Source organism: Dermacentor silvarum, chromosome 7 (assembly GCF_013339745.2).
Source record: "Dermacentor silvarum isolate Dsil-2018 chromosome 7, BIME_Dsil_1.4, whole genome shotgun sequence".
NCBI classification, from domain to species: domain Eukaryota; kingdom Metazoa; phylum Arthropoda; class Arachnida; order Ixodida; family Ixodidae; genus Dermacentor; species Dermacentor silvarum.
In genome coordinates this window covers 94,403,683-94,428,357 of record NC_051160.1, presented here as the reverse complement: position 1 = coordinate 94,428,357, position 24,675 = coordinate 94,403,683, and the positions used below count along the sequence as shown (strand labels likewise).

The following is a 24,675-nucleotide window of genomic DNA, read 5'->3' as shown; positions in this document are numbered from 1 at the left end:
ATTACCTGATGGCCAATATTGCAATTTACAAATTGTAGCCATGGAGTTCGCAAGGCGGAGTCCACTTGGAACGAATTCTCGCGATGACACCAGGTTCGAGATATTAATTCCCGAACTTTGCGGAGAAATGCATTGGCGTTCAGTTAGTTTCTTAACAAAACGTCGCTTTGAGCATTGAAGCACAAAATTAACTGGTACGCCAATGCATTTCTCCGCAAAGTTTGGGAATTAATATCTCGAAACTGCTGTCATCCTGAGAATTCGTTCCAAGTGAATCCGCCTTGCGAACTCCACGGCTACAATTTGTAAATTGCAATGTGGGCCATCAGGTAATTAGTTAAAACCTAATTAGTGAATTTTTGTTGATTAGTCGATTATGCATTTCAATTGCTTGTGCAAGTAATGTCCGCCTCTTCGAGTAGACCAGCTTATGAACTAGAATTGGGCTATCTGCCACAGGCAACCTTAAATAAATTTTGAAAGTGTTCGCTGAAACACCCTGTATATGCTTTATAATTGTAAAATTTGACGTCATTAATTTTATATTCAACACAAGCAAAGCAATACGCCTCTCTACACACGCGCAATGATTGCAAATTGTCGCAACTTGGGTAACTGGGCATGTGCCACTGCGTATGTGGTTGCACTTTAATAACAAAAAAATCCTCTAAAATCGTTTTTGGCAGTATACCATTTGTAGACTTCGGAACGTCATGAACGCGCTCATTTTATGCACTACTCATGACGTAGCGCCACCTCCACCCCATTGGTTGCGCTGTCACGTGCCCAATGACGCACGCACTAGGCCACACCTTTAGTTAGCCAGATGGCTGCAACGTGACGTGCCCAGTGACGCACGCACTAGGCACACCTTTAGTCTGCCTGAACCGTGGAGGCCGCAGTGATTTCGGGGAAGCGTTCTCGTCTCGCACCCCCGAGGCAGAGTTCGATTCCCACCCAGATTCCCACCCAAGTGAGGGTTCATATGACGTGGGATGGGACCTTCACTTACATGTATTCTTGCTCGTAGGATCAGGTGGCATAACTGTGGTCTCGTCTTCGCAGAACTGTGGCGTTAGGGGGTATCGTAGCCTTGTTAGCATGGAGCGCCCCTGAGGTGTTGCGTTGAGTCTTTCGCGCTGGGCCACGAGTGAGGCCGCGGCGAGTTCTTCATAGGTGTTCGTCATGCCCAGCTCACTGAGACGGTCAGTGCTCGTGTTTTCGGGCAGGCCGAGTGCCGCCTTGCAGGCAATTCGGAGCAGTCGACTTGCTTGGTCGATTTCAGTTTGTCGGGTGGCTTGGAAAGGGAGAGCGTAGGTGATTCTGCTTATGACGAAGGCCTGCACTAATTTCATAGTGTCTGTCTCCGTCATTCCCTCTCTGCTACGTGCGATTCCGTTAATGAGGCTAGTAACACTGCGAACCGTGCGCTTGAGTTTGGACAGGGCGATGCCGGCACTGCCCGTTTCCTGTATATATGCACTCCGAGCACTCGTAGGTGCTGGACTTTTCGGATGGTTTCTCCGTCGAGAAGTAGTTGTAACGGCGGAGCTCTGTTGGCTTGGGTTCTTGGTGGTCGAATATGTATGTATTCTGATTTGCTCGGTGCGCATTTCATGCCGGCGTTTTTTGTGTATGATTCGACCGTGTCTAGGGCTTGCTGAAGTGTGTTTTGTCTGTCCCGTATGAGCCTTTGGTCGCCCAGAGTGTAATGTCGTCGGCGTAAATTGCCACGCCGAGGTCTTCGTCTTCCGGTAACTGTAGGGTGAGCTTGCGCATTCCAATATTGAATAGGAGCAGAGACAATATTGCACCCTGAGGCGTGCCGCGGCCCGGAAGCTCATATGGTAGTGACCGTGACGCTCCGAGCGCAATTGTTGCGTGGCGGTCACGCAGAAAGTCCTGAATGTAATGGAATGTTCTTTCTCCACATCCGACGTCCACAAGGCCCTCTAGTATGGTGGAGTGATATATGGTGTCTAAGGCCTTTTGAACGTCAAGGGCGAGCAGAATACTGTCTAGACTGCCCGGGGGAGGGCCGAGCACCTCGTCTTTGAGCATGAGGAAGACGTCCTGTGCAGAGATTCCCTTGCGAAAGCCGAACATCGAGTCCGGAAGAAGGCTGATTCTCCAGCCGGGTGTGCAAGACTCTTTCAAAGAGCTTGCCCATGCACGATGTTAATGAGATGGGCCGCAGCTTTCCGATATCTCACGGCTTACCAGGTTTTGGGATCATGATGATGTTGGCCGATTTCCATGGCGCTGGTACCCGACCTCCACACCTCCAGACCTAATCGTTGAACAAATGCACAAGCTGTCCGATGGCCGTGTCACTGAGATTGCGAAGCATCGCATTGGTGAGGCGGTCTGGTCCTGACACTGTGTTCTTTTTGAAAGTAAAGTAAACAGCGGCGTAAAGAAAACAGCGGAGCTGTTTAAGCCGAGCGTTAGCCCGTAACGTGCGGACAGAAAATGTGGGCCGATCCTGGCGGTTGTGCAGAAAGGGTCAAAGCGCAATGGCACATACCCGTGCAAACTAGCGAAGCTAAACATGGCTAAGTCGAGCTAAGCATGGTTGGGGCTATTTAAGGTTAGTCAGTCATCAATAGGCAATCGATAGCCAATCAATAGCTAATCAATAATGATCAATAATAAATATATTCCGGAAAATGCTGGAGATGATTTGGTAGTGTTTAGCCTAGCCCATATACGTGGCCAATACCTTGCGATAGCCAATCATTGGCCAATCAATAGCTAATCGATAATCGATCAATAATCAATAAATTCCGGAAAATGCTGGGGATGACTTGGTAGTTCTTAGCCTAGCCCAAAAGCCAGGACTAACTAGGTGCCCATTAGCTTCGCTGTATCTTTAGCATTGCGCCTCCGGTGCAAGCTACGCTAATTTTTTTTCCTATGCGTGCGCATGTTTCAGCGAGCTTACCGAGAGCCGAGAACACTACTTCAACTCCATATCACGTCACAACCTTTTTTAAGTTGTCGGAAGTCTTGTGAACATAAGGCACAACTTTACGTTTCTTATCCTTGCGCCCCCTTGCATCTTTCCTAATATTGTTTTCCGAGTAGTATATAAGATACCTCTATCATGCGGCAAAGTCTACGTAGGCCAAACAGGAAGGTACGTGAATATACGCTTGCGTGAGCATGAATTGTCAATTAGGAATAAAGCGAATCTGCATCTTCCTGTCCACTGCTTGGCGTGCGCGTGTATTAAGATTATGGAAGAAGTAAAGATTTTGTGTCGCAGCCGAGATAGCCGAGCGATAAAGCTACTCCAGGCGCACCGTATAAGAAACGGACATGATTCTGTCAGCGACACCTCAGTTTATCAGCACAACAGTGAGATGATGTTTAGTGACGAGCGTAGGTAGGTTGCGGTTCTCATAAACAAAAAAAGATTTCTTTTTTTTTCTCTTTTTCGTTTTCGCGCACTGGCAGTGGTGTTTGTCTGGGATGTACTTATATGTGGTCTTTGTGGAATAAACATTAGTTGCAAGTCTGCGCCTCTGCTTGTTCCATGCTGTCTCTGTGGTCCGCTTGTTCAAGCAGTTAAACAATGTTCACTACAGCCTAAAACTGCAACTCGTATGTGTCGCGTAGCGGTTTGTAGAGGCTACCCGCTGGAGAATAACTCGAGCAACGTGCTGCAGAGACGTGTCCTCTGGAAACGTGCAAGGCCGTTTTCACGGAGGCCCCATTGGTGTGACGTTTGCTAACATTACCTAGCTAGCCCCTGGCCTGGAAAAATTTCCGCTAGGTGGCGGTGCGTCGAAACCCTCTCTCATAGCCACCCCAATGGGAGAGGAGAAGGCAGTAAGAGGAATTCTGTCAATTTCAATTGCTTCACCTCCGCATGAAAACATTCAGACGTCCGAAATCTCTCGCGCGACAGTCCGTGCGTCTCAAAGAGCTGTAATAAACGGTGATGAACGTACCTCGTAACTCAGTTGCGTCAAAGCACGCGTGCTTTGCATCGACGCCTTTGTATCGCCGATGAAAGTCCGACCACCACCGATAAGTACGAAAGCGGGCGAAATAGCCTAATAAAGCTATTCCCTTTGAAGTTGTTATTACGATAACACAAAGGCGTAGTACCTTCGTATTTGGGGCATGAGCTGCCTTCTCGAGAACAAAACGTACTGAAACACCTATTCGCAGCACCTGCGGTGCGCCTGCTTTAGAAAAACATCCCGAGGGGACGCAGTACGTTGTAATGGAATACGAATCTATCCATGAAGGCGGTACCGGAAGGAATGTCCACCTGCCGGAGTCGTCGGCGCTCAAAACCGGTGGCAACAATAATACGCCAGCAGAAGAAATCATCAAGAGACAACTGCAGTATTGGTGCAAAAAAAGCGAAAAAAAAACAGGGGAGAAATAGGGACGGGATTTTTACAGGCATAGGTACCTTTGTGAGCTAAACGAATCATAGGCACACTACTAGATTCCGATAGACACAGAAACAAATAATTAGCTCATGCAAGCTAGACGACTCTGCGCTGTCAATACGATTTAAATGGGATTCCATTAGCAATCATAAACACCAGGCCAAAATTTTCATGAAGTTTTGGATCAGAGTAATTGCTACACGACCTATTTGGTGCACTCTTTTTGTGAAGGCTCGCACATTGAAACATGATGTAAGTACACTTTTATGAATGATGGAATGTAACGCGATCGCACAGAGTGTCGTCGTAGTCAACGAAAATACGCCGTTATCAACCAACCACCTACGTGATTTTGATTCGTGGCTCGAAGCAGTTCCTGCTATCGCCGATGTAGTCGTCATCCTAATTAGCCCTGTCGGCAATTGAAGAATGGTGCATTAATGACGTATAGGACGTGGTGTACATTACTGATCGAACATACGAGTTCAATTTACTGTCTTTTTACATGGCTCATGGGCGAAATAATGAAGGCAGTGCCTTTACCACTGCGTCTCCTATCCGCCTGTGTTCCGTGTTTTCCTTTAACGGATTACAGTTAAAATGCAATTCAGATCCTCGCGAGTGAACTATATTTTTTTGTATTGGCTACCCGCGCTATAAACATAATACCCGCGTCATATCCGCGTTATAAAAAAATGACAAAGAATATATGACATACTGGAAAGAGGAAGTTCAAGAGGCCTGTACGTATAAATATGGCGCCAAACGAGAGACCAAATTTAAGATTGCAATACATGTCCCCGACAGAAAGTTACTTCGAAGGTTACTTCCAACAGCTTTCAACAATTCTCCACGTTTTGCCATGCATAATGTGCAGGAGGAGTTCAGTGAAGAGGCGTTCCATGTTACTGTTTGTCCAAAACCGGTACTCCAATTCGCTGCTGCCGTTCTCTAAACAAATATTCGAACTCCGTTAGAGTACGTTAAGCATATTAAGGGCTCAGAAAGTTGTCATAAATAATCTTTGAAGTATCTGTTGTCCATTAAATGCAGATCTTTACATTTCGCGATGCAATAATTTGTTAGAGCTAACAGAAACGCGCTACAATGCCAATACTGTGTTTCATTTAGACTGCTAAATCCAAAGAACGAACTAACGAATGGATGAATGATTGAAAAACAAGCACATACTTTTGCAATTTCTTACATCTTGTTTCATTGCGAGTATCTGCAGTTGAGTGTAAGATGACGAAACATCGAAGAACGCTAAACGAATGCATACCTTGTTGTACTCGAAGATAGCTCACACGATAACTTCTGTTTGCAGGCCGTCCGCCGTACGGATATGAACGTCTTTTGTTCCAAACATTGGACAACAAATGTGGTGTGTTTTTGGTGGCCATATATGGTAGCCGTGGTAAGTATTACCGTACCTTTCGCACTTTCACTTCGTGCATGGAGAAATCCAGTATAAAGTGTTGCAGGAATAGATTCTGGAGAGGAAGGACCCCAGAAGGTATTTCCCCAAAATGCTGGGAGATGTGAATATATATATATATATATATATATATATATATATATATATATATATATATATATAAGTGGGATGGGAAGGGCAGGGAGGTTAACCGGACAAGATTCTGGTTTGTTTGCCCTGCACTGGGGGAATGGTAAGGGGAAATGATATACGGAAAGCACAGCGGAGAGAAAACGGAAAGAAACTAAAAAAAGGGAAGGTTGTGAACATTCCTGACAACTATAGTCCATCCAATAGGGCACTCGAACTTAAAAATTTCAAGAGTGCATTCACTGTCTTGGGGCGTGACATCTGAGGAGGTGGGCGTTCCAGGACTGTCTGCCCCGAAAGCGACCGGTCGTCAAGACGCGCCAGCGCGGTCGCGAGTGGCAGCCTGTGCACGCTGTACCGGGGACAATGACAAAGAACGTGCTCGACAGTTTCCTCGTCGCCACAGTGGTCACACGCAGCACTATCCTCCGCTTTTATGCGGAAAGCAATCAACTTCGTAAATGCGACGCCTAGCCACAATCGGCAAAGTACAGTTGTCTCGGGTCGGTGTAGTCCAGGTGGAGGATGAAATTGCAGACAGGGGTCCAGTTGATGTAGACGTGCGTTCTGGAAACTAGGTGTGTTCCGCAACGATTGTAATGCACAATTTTCAAGCATTCGAAGGTTCGCTGCTGCATCTGTTCTTTACAGCGGGATTGGTTCCTGCACGCCGTCTTCATGAGCAGATCGAGCAGCTTCATCAGCATGTTCATTGCCCGTTACGCCACAGCGGCTAGGAAGCCACTGAAATGTGACGTCGCGTCCTTGCTCGAGGAGGCGATGAAGGAGCTCTCGGATTTCTAGCACTAGTTGTCCATAGGGTCCACAGCGTAAGGCAGAAAGCAAGCAATGTAGAGCTGCCTTGTAGTCACTGAAAATGCTCCATTTTTGAGGTGGTTCCTCTCCAATTATGCGAAGTGTGCTACGAAGAGCAGCCAGCTCCGCGGCTGTCGATGTAGTCTGATGGGATTTCTTTAAGGCGGTGGTCGGTCTTCTGACAGTGAGGCGAGATAGCGGAGAGGGACGCCGGAAAGGTGCCTGACATGTGCTCTGAGCGCTTCCATAACAATGTGAACCTTGGCTGGCTAGTCATGCGCAATTCGAATGGTTTGGCATGTTGATGCACATCGTGGCAGCCCTAGGCAAACCCTAAGCACCTGAGCCTGAGCATTTTCGAGTGTACTGATGTTAGCTCTGCAGGTATTGGTAAGCCGTGCCAAGCTGTACCTCAGATAACCGAGGAATAGCGTCCGGTACATTTTTATCATCACGTGTACTGAAGTGCTCAAGGCTTTTCATCCAAGAAACTTTAAAAGATGATAGGTGTCTCTCAGGCGCTTCTTTAGGTAGGCTACATGGGGACTCCAACAGAGGTCACGGTGGATGATTACCCCTAAAAACCTATGCGTCCTTATACATAAGATATATTTTTTCCATCGATGGATATGGCAACCGTGCCGGAGACTGCGCAGGTGCATCCGCGGAACGCGATCGCCTCACCAGCTACAACGACCTCATGAAATCATTCTATCTCAACAGAAGAACCTTCCCCATCCCTCATCACAAGCTAAACAGAACACAGGCAACCACCCTTCGCCTGTTACAGACAAACACGTACCCCTCACTAACACGTTACCACAGGATCTACCCGGGCACCTACCATAGTAACATTTGCAAGATCTGTAAGACTGAGGCAGCGTCGCTTCCCCACATGCTATGGGAATGTAAAAACCAATATCCGACAAATAATACCGTGACCCTCTCGTCGAGATGGCACGCCGCCCTGCGCAGCTCCCAACTCGACGACCAACTTTGGGCTACTCAGCAAGCCTGCGAGGCGGCGAAGAGCCAAGACCTCGATGTACCCACGTGGGAGGCCTAGGCCCAGCCAACTAAACTGCTGGTTTAAATAAATGTTTGTTCCTCCTCCTCCTCCTTGATGGATATGGCGTACGAAGTCATTGGCTTTCGGATAAATGCCACAACTGCACACTTTTCTGGAAATATTCTGAGGCCTTGTTGCCTAAGGTACGTCGTTATCAACGTCGCAGATTTTGGCGGCCTTGCACGCACTTCAGGACGCGTCACACCAGATTCCCAGACGAAGATGTCATCGGCATAGATTGAGAACTTCACCGTATTTGGTAGGCATTCTATGAAGCCAATGAGCACAAGGTTGAAGAGTGTTGGGCTCAACACAACACCCTGTGGTACTCCACGGTGTGTATAGTGTTGAGAAGTTGGGCATCTTCGACATTCACCAAGAGAGCACATATGTAAATAACTGCGTGTCCAACGATACAGTCGACCGCCGAGGCCAAAAATTTCTAGAGCCTCTAATATAGCCTCATGAAGAACATTATCATGATGATGATGATGCCGAGGAACATGGTGATCGACAGATTATCGCTTACACACCTTTTGATGTTGAACTTGTGTAACCAAATCGACGACGTTGTCAATAGAGCGTCGGTGACGTCGAAAGCCAGCCATGGCGTCTGGGTAAACTTCATAGCGTTCAAGCTACTATTCAATCCTGGCGAGGATCATTCGTTCCATCACCTGCCCAATGCAACTAGGCAGCGCGATTGGGTGTTATGAAGTAACCGCTACAGGAGGCTTGCCAGGTTGGAGGAGCGGTACCAGGCGGCTTGTCTTCCATTCTTGAGGAACGTTTCCATCCTGCCAGGACTCACTGAAGATGTGCAACAATTCAGTTCGCGCCTGTTCACCGAGGTGGCAGAATATACGGTAAGATATACCATCTGGGCAAGGTGATGACGACTGATTAGATAAGGTAATTGCAGCGTCGAAGTCTTGAGTGGGGAACGGCAGATCCATGGGTGAATCCCGTGTGCCTTGAAGGTAGTTAAAAGTAAGAGAACTTGTGCCCGTTGACTGGCCTGCAATCATAGCGCAGAAATCTTCCGGCGTCTTGTCGGCGTTGGAAGAACGCTAGGTCCTTGAATGGGAAGCGTTGTTCCGGTACAGAACGTAGGCCTCTCACAGTTCTCCATAATTGAGATGGTGGCTTACAGGGGTCAACGGACTCACAATATTTTCTCCATCGCTCGGATTACAGTTTATCTATGAGACGTTGGATCTTATTTTCAGCGCGCCAGGCTGTACTTAGGTCGTGAATGGGCTTCATACGTCGGTACCTTCGTTCTGCGCGACGACGAATCCCGCGAAGTCGCTCCAACTCCAGGTCGAATTGCGACTACTGCGGTGAGCACATGAGCGTGCGCATAGCAGTCTGCGCCGCTTCTTTAATAGCGTCTTGCAGTCCAGAGGAGACACCTTTCTGACAAGCGTCCTCCAGTAGGTGTTCTAGCGAGAGCTACATTGGCCATATTCTCGCCGTTTCGCTGTGGCCTGTGGCCTGTAGCCACAGCGCGAGCTGAGCCGTTGCCTAGCAACCGTCGCAGCAGGCAGCGCCGCTCGCAGAGCCATCTGGCATGACGTCAGAGGAGGAACCGGTGAAACCGCGTTGCAACAGCAGAGGAGGAGCCGGCGTTGCATCGTATATATAGAAGGGTCGGCTCGGTGGCATTCGTCGGCAGATATGGAAAATGAGTCGGACAGACTGACAGAAGCCAGGCTTCGTCGTTGGAACGAAACCAAGAGGAGGCAGTGAGCCGAGGAGATGGAGGAAGGACGAGCCGCACGCGTCAAGAAGCGTCGTAATGTACGAGGCGGCCAGGCGAGTGGATTAAGATGAGGATAGCACTCGAAACGTGTTCGTCACTGGACGACAACCCCTTATCCTCCTGCCTCACCGACCATCGGGCCGTCTTTGTGGCAATTGAGAAACAACAAGATGAAGACTTTCAAAAAATGCGTTACACTTTAAAAATGCCTAGTCTTTAATGTAACCATAACTTAACGAGAGGCAACAACCAAACCTAAACACTCAGACGTACGAAGCTAAACGATAAAGATGTAACCGTATAGCGAAGCAAGCTAAAGAATAAGATTAACCGCACCTCTCGCTACGCACACCCAGGCATAACTGAGTTAAGCCAGAGCCAATGTTTTTAAACACAGTCCAATCTATCCTTCGCAGTGTGCTAGGCGGATGAGTGTTAGACATGCCGTCGATCTTAAGATAAGTGGGCATGTGATAGCTCCCATGTGTCTGAATATCCAAAAACCATTTAACGCGCGTGGTAAAGCGGCGTGATACAATGAAGTAGGTTGTCACGTGGGAGGACTTAGCGACGTTTTGGCACTCGTTGCGGCTCTATCGTTCGCCTGCTCTGCTGTTAAATTGGGCCTCGCAACGAGTATCAGCATAGGAGCGACCGAGCGAGCAGACCTCGAAGTATTGGCGTAAGTCTGCAGATTGGGGGGGGGGGGGGGGGGGGGGAGCGAAGGAAAAGGCCTACAAGGAGAGTAGAAGAAATTAAAAAAAGAAAGTATCAGTCCAACTGCATATGTAATTCCCCGTTTCGCATTCACAGTGCTGAACATTTCAGCTGAACGTGTCATCTGGAATGCACTGCTCGCTTTTTAAATGATGTACGTAAGCGCCTGAATTACAGCTAGAGTATGGGAATAAAAAGTTGAGACTTTCTGCCAATTTTCTAGAGCTCAGGCAAACCGCTGACATGTACATCAACAGGCAAAAGAATTGCTGGTGCTTTTCTAACTTTTGTTTAGGAAAAAAAGTTTAGGCCTAAGTAAGAACCTCACCACATGACTTAAAATTTTTCGGCTGTTTCAGTCAATCAATAAATCAATCAATCAATCAATCAATCAATCAATCAAATGAACTTTGATTTCTCCATCAAAAATATGGGGGAGGCGGAAAGAAAGCTGCTAAGTGCAGCTTCACTGGGGAAGAAAAAAAAACTGCGCTGTATTAAGCATGAAATGCTTTTAACTCCCGTTGTCGGCGACCTTCAAGTGACCTTGAGCCAAAATACAAAACCCTCATCCGGGCACTCACACGAGAATATGCGGGCACTCAAACGAGAGAATCAGGACATCATTGCGAGTACAAAACGAGATCATCCGGGCTACCCGTCAGAAGTTAAGAAAGTGCGGTCTCTGTCCCCCAACCGCATGACCGCATTACATAAGCTATTACATCATGAACAAGTTACAAAAAATATTGCTTCGAATTTCTTCCTAATGTTTGTTCTCAATATCACTGAAGCTTAAGTTCTAGTGCGCTGAAGTTTTATTTGTCATTTGCAATAGTGACGTGGAAAAGGCAGATAGAGGGCACTATACATAGTTTGGCGCTGAGATAGGGTTGCCTGTGCTCTTTTGAAAGCCAGCGTTCCGTGAGTCATGAGCGGTCCACGACAAGAAGAAAAAGTAGCGATAGACGCGGAGCGCGGTGCACTGTTGGAAGAAGAAAAGCGGTTGGAGGCGGTGGCACCACAGGTAGCAAAAGAAGACATATGGTTGCCATTTAATTGGCGGTGTACGTTCAGCAGCTTTCGTTGCGCAGCTACAGACGGCGGCAGGTAGCAAAAGAAACGACATTGCTATGGTTGTAGGTACTTGCAGTGCCATTTTTCGCACGTATGCTTGCATCTACCGAGTGCGTCTCAATTGTGCGCTGTTCAGCGCGAGCATTGCCAGCTTGCCCCCATTGTTCCTACTTGCTCAACGGCCTGTTCCCCTTGTTGATCCAACTCGGCTTACGCCAGCTTGTGTTAGGAAGTTTGATGTTGCGGCACACGTCGTACTCGGTTACTCAGTATGTACTTCGATGCTAAAACTCGTTGCGAGGCGCAATTTAGCAGCACAAGGTAGACGAGCACAAATTTCAACCATCTCACCATTGATAACATGAGCCGGAGCGACAGTCGTGCCGCCCCGTTTTAAACTTCACCCTTCTCGAAACGACGACACCCTTGCCACGTGACCACGTACTATCCGCACTGAAACGTCACGAGTTTGCGCACAGTGTCCACGACAAGAAGAAAAAGTAGCGATAGACGCTGAGCGCGGTGCACTGTTGGAAGAAGAAAAGCGGTTGGAGGCGGTGGCACCACAGGTAGCAAAAGAAGACATATGGTTGCCATTTTATGCTTGCATCTACTCTCAATTACGCGAGCGCCAGCATTTCTCCCCCTTGTTTTCGCTTACGCTCGCTCGGTTACTCCTATGCTAAAACTCGTTGCGAGGCGCAATTTAGCAGCACAGGAGACGAACACTAGAGCCGGAGCGAGTGCCGAAACTTCACCCTTCTCCCACGTGACCACGTACTGCACTGAAACGTCACGAGTTAGAAACCTGTGGCGAAACAAAAGCGACATTAGCTGTAGAAAGGATATTATACTATTTTTTCTAGGGCACTCTGAAGCTTGCCAGTGATTTTTCTAAGGCTTTGAGGTCTATGACGTATATGTAAGGCAAGAAATGAAGACGAACTTGTAACGTCCGTGCTCCACTGACACCAACCCTGAATTCAAACGCTCTACAATGCTCATTTCCAGACGCAACCACCTTTCGCGTCAATACGTCTAAATTTCACGGGCACCTTAAATGGCCCCTCACCAGGCACCACCGAAACTTTCAGACCTACGGTGGAAGCTGCAATGGCCCGTCTATGGAGCATTTTACGGCAAGCCTCTTTTACATTGGTCCATATTAAAGGACGTTGGAGAAATTGAAAGTCCCGTCGCCATGCTGCTGAAAAGCGAACTTTTCTGCCTGCATACGCAGTCTCTTCTTTCACCCTTCCTGTCCTGCATTGGTATCCGCAAGCCCATGCCGGGCGCTATCATAGGAACCGCGTCACGTTCACGTCACGAGCCCCGCCTCCCCTTTTACAGCTAAGCTGTTAGCCTCTAGTTGGTAGGGATTTTTGGTGGGCTCGTTCTGTGCTCACGCAAAAACAGTACCGCCTCCTAGCGGCCACTCAGACAGACCTCAAACTGCATCTGGTAAACTTTGTCTTTGAGTTTCCGCGTCATAGAAGTACGTTTTCTCGTATATTCGAATTAAAATCCGAAGCTATCATGTCTGCAGCGGGTGTGTCAGTGGTACGGTAGGAATTGTCTTACACAATTTACTTTTAATAATTCAATTAGTTCAATGAGGCACTTGTGCTTGGCGGAGGGTCTAGAAGAATGAGGATGTATGGTGCACTTCTGCACACGTGCGCGAGCGCGTGACGTACGTGGTCATCGTGCTTGCCTATATAACGTCGTCTAACGCCGGGTGTGCTTGTCTATAGACAAGCACAACCAATCAGTCAATCAGACAATCAGACAGTCGTTGTGCACTGACTTTCAAAGGGTGGGATGGAGGCGAATTTTTCCCCCTTTCTTCTCTTCCCCCTTATGCTGCTCGGCCAACTTCTAGGAGCGGATTTGCGCGTTCTGCATTGGGCGATTTACCAGGCTGAGGCGGCGTGATCGGTGACGTTGCGGGCCGCGCGACTGACGCAGATGCGTTTATGGGTGACACTGATTCTCGCTCGAGGAGAAGGGCGCACGGGCTTCGGTCTGAAATTTCAGCTGTTTTCACCCCATGAATGCAGTGGTCTGACACTCTGCAGACATGGTACTAAACGCATTATCTACGGGCCACGCTGTTTGCAAAGTCCAAACGTGGCCGGGAGTGCAACTTATGTGCAAATGAGTGCAGCGAATCCCCTGTAATGTCTGTCTTGCTAAGTATGGCTTGCAAATGCACATTTACTATTTGCAGATAAGTGGTACGAACTGCGTGTGAGGAGCTCATCTTTATGGAAGATACACTGGACCTGTGCAGAGAGCTTTTACCGCGCTATACAACGCAAGCGCAAGCGAAGACAAGTGTTCACCCGTAAATGTTTAGACATCTTACATGGTGAAGGTAATAACATAACAGCTACTGCAAGTAGGAGTTTTCCTGCAGAATTCACTGTTGAAGATAATGTCGCTGGCTCGCAGGCCGTCCATGACAATATGCTGTGAAGTGCAATTGCAGTGCATGGATGTGTGCTGCATTATTCGACGGACCTTGCGACATATCGTGAACGCGATATTTTTTTGAATTCTAATGCTGTCAGTAAAGTTGTGGAATCCGATTTGTATTGTAATGTGTATACTCCATTACTACACATGACTGTGAAATGCTGCGTGGTTATTCTGCACACAAGTTAAAGATAGCACATTTGTGAAACTTTACAAAATCGCAGCCCAGTTTTCATAAACGCTGTTGCTTTTGAGCTTGCATTATGCATTTCCAGTTGTCTGTAATAAAAGCACGCCGTTCCAAATATAGCTCGCATATGAGGCCTGTTAAAGACGCCTGAAAATAACGCTTTCGCGCTACCGGCCTAATTAAATTTTCAGATGGGCCATGCTTTGCTCAAACCTTTTAAATTCTTTAACGCATCAGCGCAACAAAAACGGGACAAGCGTGTAACAAGTCCACGCTCGTAGCGCTGTGTGCGTGTGGGCCTATGTACTCAATAGCTTGAATTCCAACTCTAGTGCCCTTTTAACTTTCCATGTACATCGTCCGTAATGATCCTCCCTCGATCACCAAACTTGATTTAAGCGGCACGTTAAGTTCCGCCAATGCAGCTGTATAATTTATATGGCGTTTTTCTGACACACTTATCCCGTTATGGAACGCTTCCATGCATAATGTGGCGTAGATGCCGTAATTGACCCCCAAAGTTCGATCTTTGCCCGTACATTCACCCGAAATATACACAAGATCCTAATTAATACGCAAGGACACCGAGGGCGCTTCGTATAAAGCTTATCCGGCTTTTCTGGACACGTACCAGCCAGCGCGCTTTTGATGGAAAGCGCGGGTTTCGCGCGAATAATTAAACGTACAGGGCAATAATTGAAAATGGCACGTGACAGAACGGTTACTGAAGACAAGCCACAAAAGACAAATGTAGGGGTTGTGGTGTGGAAAGCTAGAATTTTGTTCATAACGTGGTTAAATATTTAGCCATGGAAGCGTAATGAAACAACGAAAATTTGTACTCGATTTTCAATACAAGAACGGTCACTGTGATAAAAATAGTGCGGCTTGTTTTGTAGGGATTTTATGTAGTCCAAAGACCCAGATTTCGATTATTGTTTTTCTCGACTCTCCACGCATGATGTAATACCGTTCCAAAAAATGTCGCAGTTTCGCCCGAAAGGCGAAGCATCAATTGCGATAGCAAATTAGTAGAGAGCTATTCGGAGTAAGGATAGTAGATTTATCGGCTGCATTAACTTGGACACATTCGCTTACTAACTGAATTAACAAGCGTGGTGTCAGCACGCACAAGCAAACATGAATAGATCACACTCAATGACCGCAGACAACCACTGTTAAAACGCTGGCAGCAAGCGCAGCAGCCGCAGCGAGCGAAGGTTCGTGCGGTCTATCGCTTCCACGGAAACTGAGCGGAGAATGCACAGTGCATACAAAGGTCAGAGCCGTGTGGAGATCGCTTTTAAGAGACGGTTCGCGCGATCGCCGCCGCCGGGCAAAGTACAAGCGCAATCGTTGGCAGAGCAGAAGCTGCCCCCTCCCTCTTGCGCTGCCTTCCCGCTTTCCTCCTTTCGCGTGGGAGATTGAGTGGCCAGTTTCCCTTCCGCCCAGTTGCAAGATATGCATTTGGTGCCGCAGCACAACGTCACCCCGCCTCCCTCCCTCCCATACCCACACGGCCTATTGCGCGACGGCAGTCGCGTTTGCTTTCCGCCGTGCGTTCGCCCTCCGTGATAGTGCGCGTCCCCCACGCGCTTTCACTCTCGCATACGGCACGCGGCGACGATTTTATCGCCCTTGGACTTCATACGGAACCTCACAGCGACGGCGACGACGACGGCGACGCCGGCGGCAGAACTCCGCTTGAAGTGTCCATATATTTGCTATCGCAATAAAAGCGATTTTTCAGACACAGTCGTGCAAGTCCACGTGACATCTCAATAAACCTAAGCGTATATTTGCTGAAGCGTCGGAAGCAGTGGCGCAGTGGCTTAATCGCACGCACCTATCGCCCCGTGTCATTCTGGCAGTGGTGAAATTCTGTTACATTTTAAAGGCCACACATGACTTAGTGTTACTGTCTTCCACCAGAGGGCGAAAACAGATAACTCAAGCTTTGGTTTCGATTTTGCTTTTTCAGTGGTACTCTTGAAATAATATATTTTTGCATTATTCTTTCCCAAAACGTTGCAATGTGTTCCTCATTACTATGTCGTCACTTTTATACTAAGATTTTTTTCCTTTGATAACATAACCACAAGCATGTGCCGTGTCTTTATATTACGTAGAAAAAAATATTCCGATCTTCTAGCACGGTGTGCACCAAAACTCACAGTATTGGCAGTCCACTGAAACAAACAACCTAAAGCAATCTAACCCTTTTTATGGAGGCCTCTATACTTGTGGCACAAGAAAATAAATGACAAACCTACTTTTTTTGAGTGGCAAAAGGGCAATGGGTCGAACGTAAGTAGTGCGCAGAAATGACAGGTTGGTGCTAGACTTTCGTTTCTCTACAGGACTCACTAGAGTTCAAAGAGGGATCGCTGTCTTATAGACGAACAGATCATTATTGTGCCCTACCGCCTAAAATATTCGCCATTTCATTTGAAGAATGAGTGCATCACAATTTAGGGCTGCAGGAATGGCCTAGTTTCAGAAAGCATAGGTAAGAAGAACCTTCGTGAAAAATACTACGTTTGAAACACAGCAGAGTGCGTTAGTATAGGCTAAAGAAATAGATGTACCGAAACTCACAAAAACGCCACTCGCTCACTGAAACGACGCGGAATTCAATACACTGAGAATCAGCTAGCTCAATACATTGAAAATACGTTCGGGGCTTGTGTCATATTCGCTAACTACGGTGTGCACGCGCTGTCTCCTTAAGTGATACTTGACCGCTGTAATGAAAAAGCGGGCAAGTTTTCACTAGGTCTTGCGAAGCTTAGGCTCAGCGAAAGTGTCAATCATCCAGTCGTACAGGCTGCTACTGCTAGGTCTTAACTTGGTTTAACTTAACTACGCATGTAGGGAAGATATTCTGGAGCGATCAATTTCGGAGGTACCTTGCCTTTCGCGACATTTCGCGTGACGAGCGCTGGACGCGTCAGCGCCTACGAGCGACAGCGTTCCTGGCATGCCACAAAAGCAGGCAGGCAGGAGCCGTGTCAGTGTCGGGCGAAGCGAGCGCGCACCTGCGCCGGCGGTTGCTAGGCAACGCGAGGTGACGTCGTCGCTACTGCTTCGGCGCATGCGCGGCTAGGCAACGCGGGCGGCGTTGGCAGCAGCTCTGTGCGTTGCCTCGTTGGTGCAGCTACAATTTCTTTCTCTATCTCGCTCTCATTCCCTCTTTCCCTCTCCCGAGCATTGCGCGCGCCGCACGCATGCTCTCCATCCCTCTCCTTAACGTCCCATGTCAAGGCAACATGTGCACGGCACGGAGAGGAGGCGAAGCATACGCCGCTCGACGAGGTGGTTGCTAGGTAAGGCAGTGACGTCATAGCTAGGCGAGGTTTTTGCGGCAGACGGCGCCACTTTTTACGGTTAACTAGAATAGCTTCGCTGTTAAAACAAAATCATACATTTACAAGTCCCGTACCCATACCAAAATTGATATCGTAGCATGTAGCGCTACTCATTCATAAGCATAACCAACTTAGGCCGAGCTGAAATTTCGCTGCAACTCGACTTTATGTGGCATACAAAGCGCCATGTGATTTTCGGTACTTCGAAGCGATGCCGACACCTCAGGAAGGACGGTGTAGGAGCCACAGCTGTCCAGAGCCGGGAAGGCACTTGCAGACTTTTCCACAAGCACCTACATGCAGATACCCTTAGGCGACCACTGAACACTGAACTGTGCTTCTTGGCTCTACTGTCCCGACCAATGAGCCTGACAACCAGCTGCAAGAAAATTTAGTATGCTGCCTAGGAGAACAAAAGGATATTCATATTGTGTTATTCCGGGTGGTGCATTTTCTTCGATTTTCAGCTGTCTTCAATGCGGACACGGGATACACTGTACACGTAGCTGTTGACCCCACGAAATATCGGCCACCGAGGCGGACCATCTCAGCCCGTTGACGATAATATCGCAAGTTACGTCCTCGCATGTGCCTTTGACATAACGTAACAAAACAGCAAACAGGCGCTTACAGGTTTTCGTTATTTCACTTGGGTTACTCTGGGTACACTATGATCCTGCATGTGCAACTAGAAATCTGCGAGGCTGAGTCGCTGTATGCGTTCACTATGAGACCCGGCACAGATTTGAGATGTGGTGGAGTTGAGTGACATGGGCACAGGAAGCAGACGACTACTCATCCTGCCCTGAGTGCCTGCCCCAAACCGTAATTCTTTCTGAGGTGCAGACTCTTCCAAATAAGGAATACATTAACTAGGCGAAAAGGTGCAGGGTCTGGAGGTGCAGGGTCTGCGTGGGTGTAGCAATGAAATGCGTTGCCTAAATGCCCCGATTTTCGTTTACCCCTGTCGATGTATATGGAAGCCTAGTTTGTCTAGCCGTGGCCAGTAAGGATCAATAGGTGGTGTCCCTCGAACAGTTCATCAGTTTTTGGGAGCAGGTAGCACATGACGGTGGGCAGCCACTATGTATTTACACTGTTGTTTGGCACCTGTGCATAACCCATACCGCTAGGTCTGCTGGCTATGCTCTTAGCCGTGGTAAGGCCTGCGCGAGATCATCTTCCTTGTGGGTGCCGGGCGAGTTTGGTATAGCTGAAGACGGAGTAACAACCAATTGAGGGTGACAGTGATACGTAAACCATTTAATCCTGATTAAAAATGGTGATCGCCCACAGAAATTGGTCATCGGAGTATCTGGGCCGCAATATTACAGCGGTGCCTTTTCCGGTTATATACATTTTCGAGCTTATCGCGTGGGGGCGACTCTCCACCCACGTTATCAACGGGACCAGCCGGTCGTGAACGGTGGACGATAACAGTAGCATGGAATCGAGTGGAAGGCATCTGAGTTCTAATGCAACAGATTCCTTGCCCCTTTGCGGAACGCATGCAGTAGGTAGGTTCCTGTCTCGCCTGGTTTGTGACCTCTTCTATAAAAAAAGAATTGTACAGGGGTGACATAAGAATCAGCATCTTTTAGCTCATAGCCGGATGCTCTACCGATAGAGCCACATACGCAGACATACATTTAGCCAATAATTGTAAAGGTTATGCTTTTCGCAGAACCGATTCCCCTGTGAGTGGGATCTGCACAATTTTGGGGCTTGCGGTGTATTTGGGGCGCCACATGGGAAATGGCTACCATGGGAGCGGCCCAAACCTACTTTTTTGTGCTCACAACAGTTTTGACAGGAATTAGGGCGCGGGCTCCTTTCCAAAGCGTATTACCCCCGAAGAAAGCTGAACGCCAGGCCGGGGTACATTTGTGCCCATTTGAACCAGTGGCGGCGGTGGGAATCAAAACCACAACCTCCTACAGCCGAGGCGGGCGCTCTACAACTAGTCCACGGTGGCAGTAGCAGAACGTTCCTACGCGAGTGCCACGAGAATTTGCCTATGATGACAAGTGAGCCGAAGATGACTGAAGTACAATCTAACGTTCGCACTCATAATCTCATTTTGGGTCTTTCCTTTTGCACTTTCATTATAGGTTGGCGCTCCCATGCTTTTATTCAGAGATCCTAATTTATTCCCCGACGCAGTTCATGTTGGAACATTCTTATTTTATTTAGAGGCGCGTTCCTTTTTGTGTATTGATCCACCGCATATCAAAACACAAAGCCGTTGAAATAAAGCAGTCAGGTGTTGAAGCAACCCCACATCTAGCGTTCCCAGGACGTCATTGTATTTCTCCGGAGACACGCTGACCGATGTCGTTTCCTCCATGACTTCTGTGATTCAGCTGAGACAAAGAAGAAGTGGGTACGTCTACCTGGGTAAAAGAATGATGTATCAGTGTTGGTATTTTATTTCATCGCCATTATCCGATATTATCAGCCTAATGTATGATAATTTATAGCGTTATTAAAACGAAAACTTTTTTTTTCAGAACCTTGTGATGCCTCTGTGAGGGCGTGGGTGCATGCGCTTATTAGCGTCAGAGCTTCGGTTTCTCACAGATATGGAGATTTGTCGCGCTAAAAAGGCACGAGGAATCGCAATGCTTGTAATCTAAACGCTGATGTAGCATGTACAAACCAGTCACTCCAATTTATTTATTGCCATACGCATCTTAAGTGAACCAGTTAAAACGTAATCACGTCACGTTAGCTTACTAACCCTCTAATTACCCCGCTTTATCCTACATCTGATGTCCGCCGCCCCATACACCACGATTCCGAACAAACAAAATCATAATTGTCGGGGAATGGGGATAATTGCAGTGAATGACGCGTAATGTTTTTGTTGTGTTATCATCGCCGCTAGAGCGATAGCGGCGATAGTGGCGGCGCGACTATCGCGACGGCTTGTTATATTAACCCAGTCATGTGGCCACCGAGCTGCATTCCACTACGAGCCGTCATGGCATAAACCACGTTTGGTTTTGCTTGCGCCTTCTTTCTTCGTCTGCGCCCCCCCCCCCCCCTCCTCCCCCGACGAAAACACCACATAGGCGACGAGGGCGCTGTGAACCACTTGTCGATTGTAAGACTACCCTAAACCCTTGTCTTGAAACTGACCGTTATCCACTTCCGAGAATCGACGAGTGGTTCACGGCGCTCGCAGGGATCCAAGAATTTTCTAAGATTGGCCTAAATCGAGCCTATCAGCAGGTAGTAATGTCGGAGTCGTCAAGAAAGTACTAGACACTAATTACTCATAAAGGACTTTTTTTCGGTAAACAGGCTGCCGTTCGGGGTTTCTTCAGCACCTTCCATTTTCCAAAGAATTATGAGAACAATGTTGAAAGACCTGAAAGGCGTCAGCTGCTATTTGGATGACGTTCTCATCAGCGGCAAGACGTCAGACGAGCATTTTGAGAACCTCGAAGCGGTTCTGAAGCGGTTGACGGAGCGCGGGGTCCGAGTAAAGAAAGAAAAGTGTTCGTTTTTCCAAAGAGAATTACACTATCTGGGTCATGTTAACAGTGCAGCAGGTGTCAGCACAATGCCAGACAAAATAGAAGCACTGATGAAAGCGTCCGCACCCACAGGCAAGCAGCAACTACAATCGTTTCTGGGCATCGTAAATTACTACGGGAAGTTTGTTCCTCGATTGTCTACTCTGGCGAGTCCACTTTACAAACTGCTGCGTCGCGACGAGCCATGGCTCTGGGATGAATCGTGTCAAGAGGCGTTCGAGGAAATCAAGAATGCGTTGGCGTCATCCTCGATCCTGGCGCACTACGACCCAGATAAACCTTTGCAAGTGGCATGTGACGCTTCCCAGTACGGTGTGGGCGCAGTACTGTCTCATGTAACTGAGGATGGAAGCTCTCGGCCTGTGTTTTATGCGTCGCGCACATTAACTAACTCCGAAAAAAAGTACAGTCGGCTAGAAAAAGATGCGCTGGCCGTTATCTTTGCCGTGAAAAAGTTTCATTTCGACACCTATGGAAGATGTTTCACGTTGATTACGGATCACAAGCCATTACAAACAATTCTGGGGCAAAAAAAACAGGCATTCCACCAATTGCAGCAGCACGCTTACAGCTATGGGTGGTCACGTTGTCCGCTTACAAGTACTCGCTCGTGTACAAAAAGTGCAGTGACAACGCAGAATGGATGGATGGATGTAAAACTTTAATGGAAGTCCTGAGGTACGCGACTCAGCGCGCAAGCAGATTTTTTTTCAAGGTTGCCGCTCCAGGGTCCTGAATAATTTTATGCCTTCGTCTGGACTCTATGCCTGTGTTCGCGAAACAGATTGCGCTCGCTACAGCACGTTATCCGGTGCTCAGTAAAGTGGTCCAGCTTACAAGCATAGGCTGGCCATTGTACTTGCGAGATGCGAGCTTAAAACCATTTTTAGACAGACGTTTGCAGGTCAGCGTGCATTAAAGGTGCCTCATGTATGGCCTGAGGGTTGTTATTTCGTCCGCTTTTAAGGAATCTGTGCTCGACGAACTGCAGCTAGGTCATCCCGGCATTGTCCGGAGCAAGGAGCTGGCTCGCAGCTATGTGTGGTGGCCGTCAATTGATGCAGACTTAGAGACAAAGGTACGAAGTTCTCAAGCCTGCCAGGAACAGCGAAATGATCCATTTAAGACACCTCTGCATCCCTGGGCATGGACGACCGCACCGTGGAGGTGAATTCACTTGGATTTCACGGGACCTTTGTGAGGAACTATGTTTTTAGTGGTTGTAGATGCGCGCTCCAAGTAGCCGGAAGTGTTCGTTATGCGAAGCAGAACGTCCGAGCGTATTGTTGCCTGCTTACGTGAACGTTTCTGCAGATTCGGAGTGCCGGGGACGGTGGTGTCCGACAATAGACCACAACTGGTGTCCGAAGAGTTCAAGGCGTTTATGCGGAACGTCGGGGCCAGACATGCCGTGAGCGCTCCTTATCACCTAAGCACAAATGGTCTGGCGGAAGCGTTTGGTGCAAACGTTGAAGTCTGCTCTACGCAAGTCGCCTGCCGGCGAGTCTGTCGAAGAAACACTTCACAAATTCTTATTGGCGTACCGAAATACGCCTCACCCTACGACTGGAGAAGCTCCAGCTAACCTGTTGATGGGTACAAGATTGCGCACCAGGCTGGATGCAATGAAGCCTACAGTGGAGGGGAAGGTGATTCACAGTCAGTTCACCCAAATGCATCAGCGGAGGAGCAACAGAGACTGTTTTTGTGTTAATCACAGTGTTCTAGTTCGCAATTACAGAGGCTCAACGAAGTGGGTTCGTGGAACCGTTCTGAAGAGGACTGGACCAGTCTCTTACAAAATCATGGTAACCACACCCCGAATCAAGTTCATCTGGCGTCGACATCTCGACCAGGTGCTGGCTGGCGCAGGTCCTACGGTGACACCAAGGGCGTCCGACTCATACTTCATGGAGGGGTTCCTGGTGTTCCCTCAAAGCCACACTGGTGACCAGCCCACGTTGGAAGAGCTGGTGCGCGTGGAGTCTGTCCCTCTAGCGCCCGCTCCTCCATCAGAGACATCAGCTCCGCAAAGGCGCTACCCGCCAAGACAACGCCGTCCACCCGAGCGACACGAAGACCGTTCTTTAACTATTGTATAAGGATACAAGTGCATCCTCTAAAATAAAAGGGAGGAGTGTTGTGGTATTATCGCCGCTAGAGCGATAGCGGCGGCGCGACGACCGCTTGTTATATTAGCCCAGTCATGTGGCCACCGAGCTGCATTCCACTACGAGCCGTCATGAAATAAACAACGTTTGGTTTTGCTTAGACCTTCTTCCTTCGTCTGCTGTTTTCCCCCCGACGAAAACACGACAGTTTTTTTCTACTAGAATTTTTCTACTAGAAAAAGAAGGTGTATGCGAGGGTGCGAAGGCTTAAGGGCCAAGCTCCTAGCCCACTCCCATTGGTAAATAATCTTGGCGACACCCTAGAACAACAAGCTGACACACTAGGTGAGCATTTTGAAAGCATTTCTAGTTCACATCACTATACGAAAGAGTTTTAAGCGCACAAGAAACAGGCTGAACGCAGACCGCTTTTTTTCCCATAAGCGAAGTCGAGAGGGCTATAACAGCACTATAACAATGCACGAACTGAACATCACTCTAAACAGTTGCCGAAGCTCAGCTCCGGGTAAGGACCAGATCAGTTACGACATGATAAAGAAACTGCCGAAGCAGACGCTTGAATGTTTGCTGGGCCTTTTTAACAAAATCCTTGACGCTGGTTGTTTGCCCAACAGTTGGAAAGAGGCAATCGTTATACCGATCCTCAAGCAAGGCAAGGATCCCTCCATGGTTGCAAATTATCGTCCGATAGCTTTAACAAGTTGCTTATGCAAACTGTTTGAAAAAATTATGAATCTCCGCATTATACACTTTTTGGAAAACAATGGTATACTAGATACGCTCCAAGCCGGCTTCCGTGCAGGTAGATCAACAACCGACAACATGGTCCTCCTCGAATCGTACATACGAGACGCTTTTGTCCATAATCAGTACTGCCTTTCTGTATTCTTTGATCTCGAGAAGGCATACGACACAGCAGGGCGGTATGGCATAGTGCAAGATTTGACCGCATATGGGATAAACGGTAACATGCTCCAGGTCATACAGAAATACCTCTCTGATCGAAAGTTCCGAGTGAGGATAGGAAACAGACTTTCTCGAACCTTTGTGCAGGAAAACGGTGTTCCCCAGGGAGGTGTACGTAGTTGTACGCGGTTCAATGTGAAAATGAATTCTCTTCGAACTTCTGTATCACCAACACCGTCTACGTAGATGATTTGCAAGTCAACTTTAAATCTTGCAATTTATCCATATGTGAGCGTCAAGTTCAGCTTAGTGTAAATAGACTATCGAAATGGGCAAACGAGAATGGTTTCCGCTTTAATACAGAAAAAAACAACATGCATACTATTTACAAGAAAGAAAGGCATGCACCATGATCCATCCATTGAATTAAATGGACACACAGTGCCGGTCAAAAGTGAACATAAATTTCTCGGCGTCATTTTTGATAGCAAACTTACATTTGTTCCACACATCAAGAATTTAAAACTAAAATGCCTAAAATCGTTGAACGTCAGATCCTTACGCATTATTCCTGGGGAACTGACACGCAATGTCTGCTATCACTCTTCAATAGTCTTGTGCGGTCCCAGATGGACTATG

General features: G+C 47.9%; 1 protein-coding gene across 7 annotated transcripts in view; it reads left to right on the top strand.

The window, feature by feature from the left end:
• Positions 1 to 14,011, top strand: part of LOC119458283 (uncharacterized) — a 43,709-nt gene extending 29,698 nt beyond the window's left edge. For all 7 annotated transcript variants that reach the window (XR_007467943.1, XM_049671005.1, XM_049671002.1 and 4 more), the window contains 2 exons: positions 5,737 to 5,826; positions 13,651 to 14,011. Coding sequence is in view for 6 of the 7 variants with exons in the window: in XM_049671005.1 (XP_049526962.1) it covers positions 5,737 to 5,826; positions 13,651 to 13,898 (338 nt within the window). In the remaining variant the exon portion in view is untranslated. The remainder of the gene's footprint in view (positions 1 to 5,736; positions 5,827 to 13,650) is intronic.
• Positions 14,012 to 24,675: the final 10,664 nt, after the last annotated feature.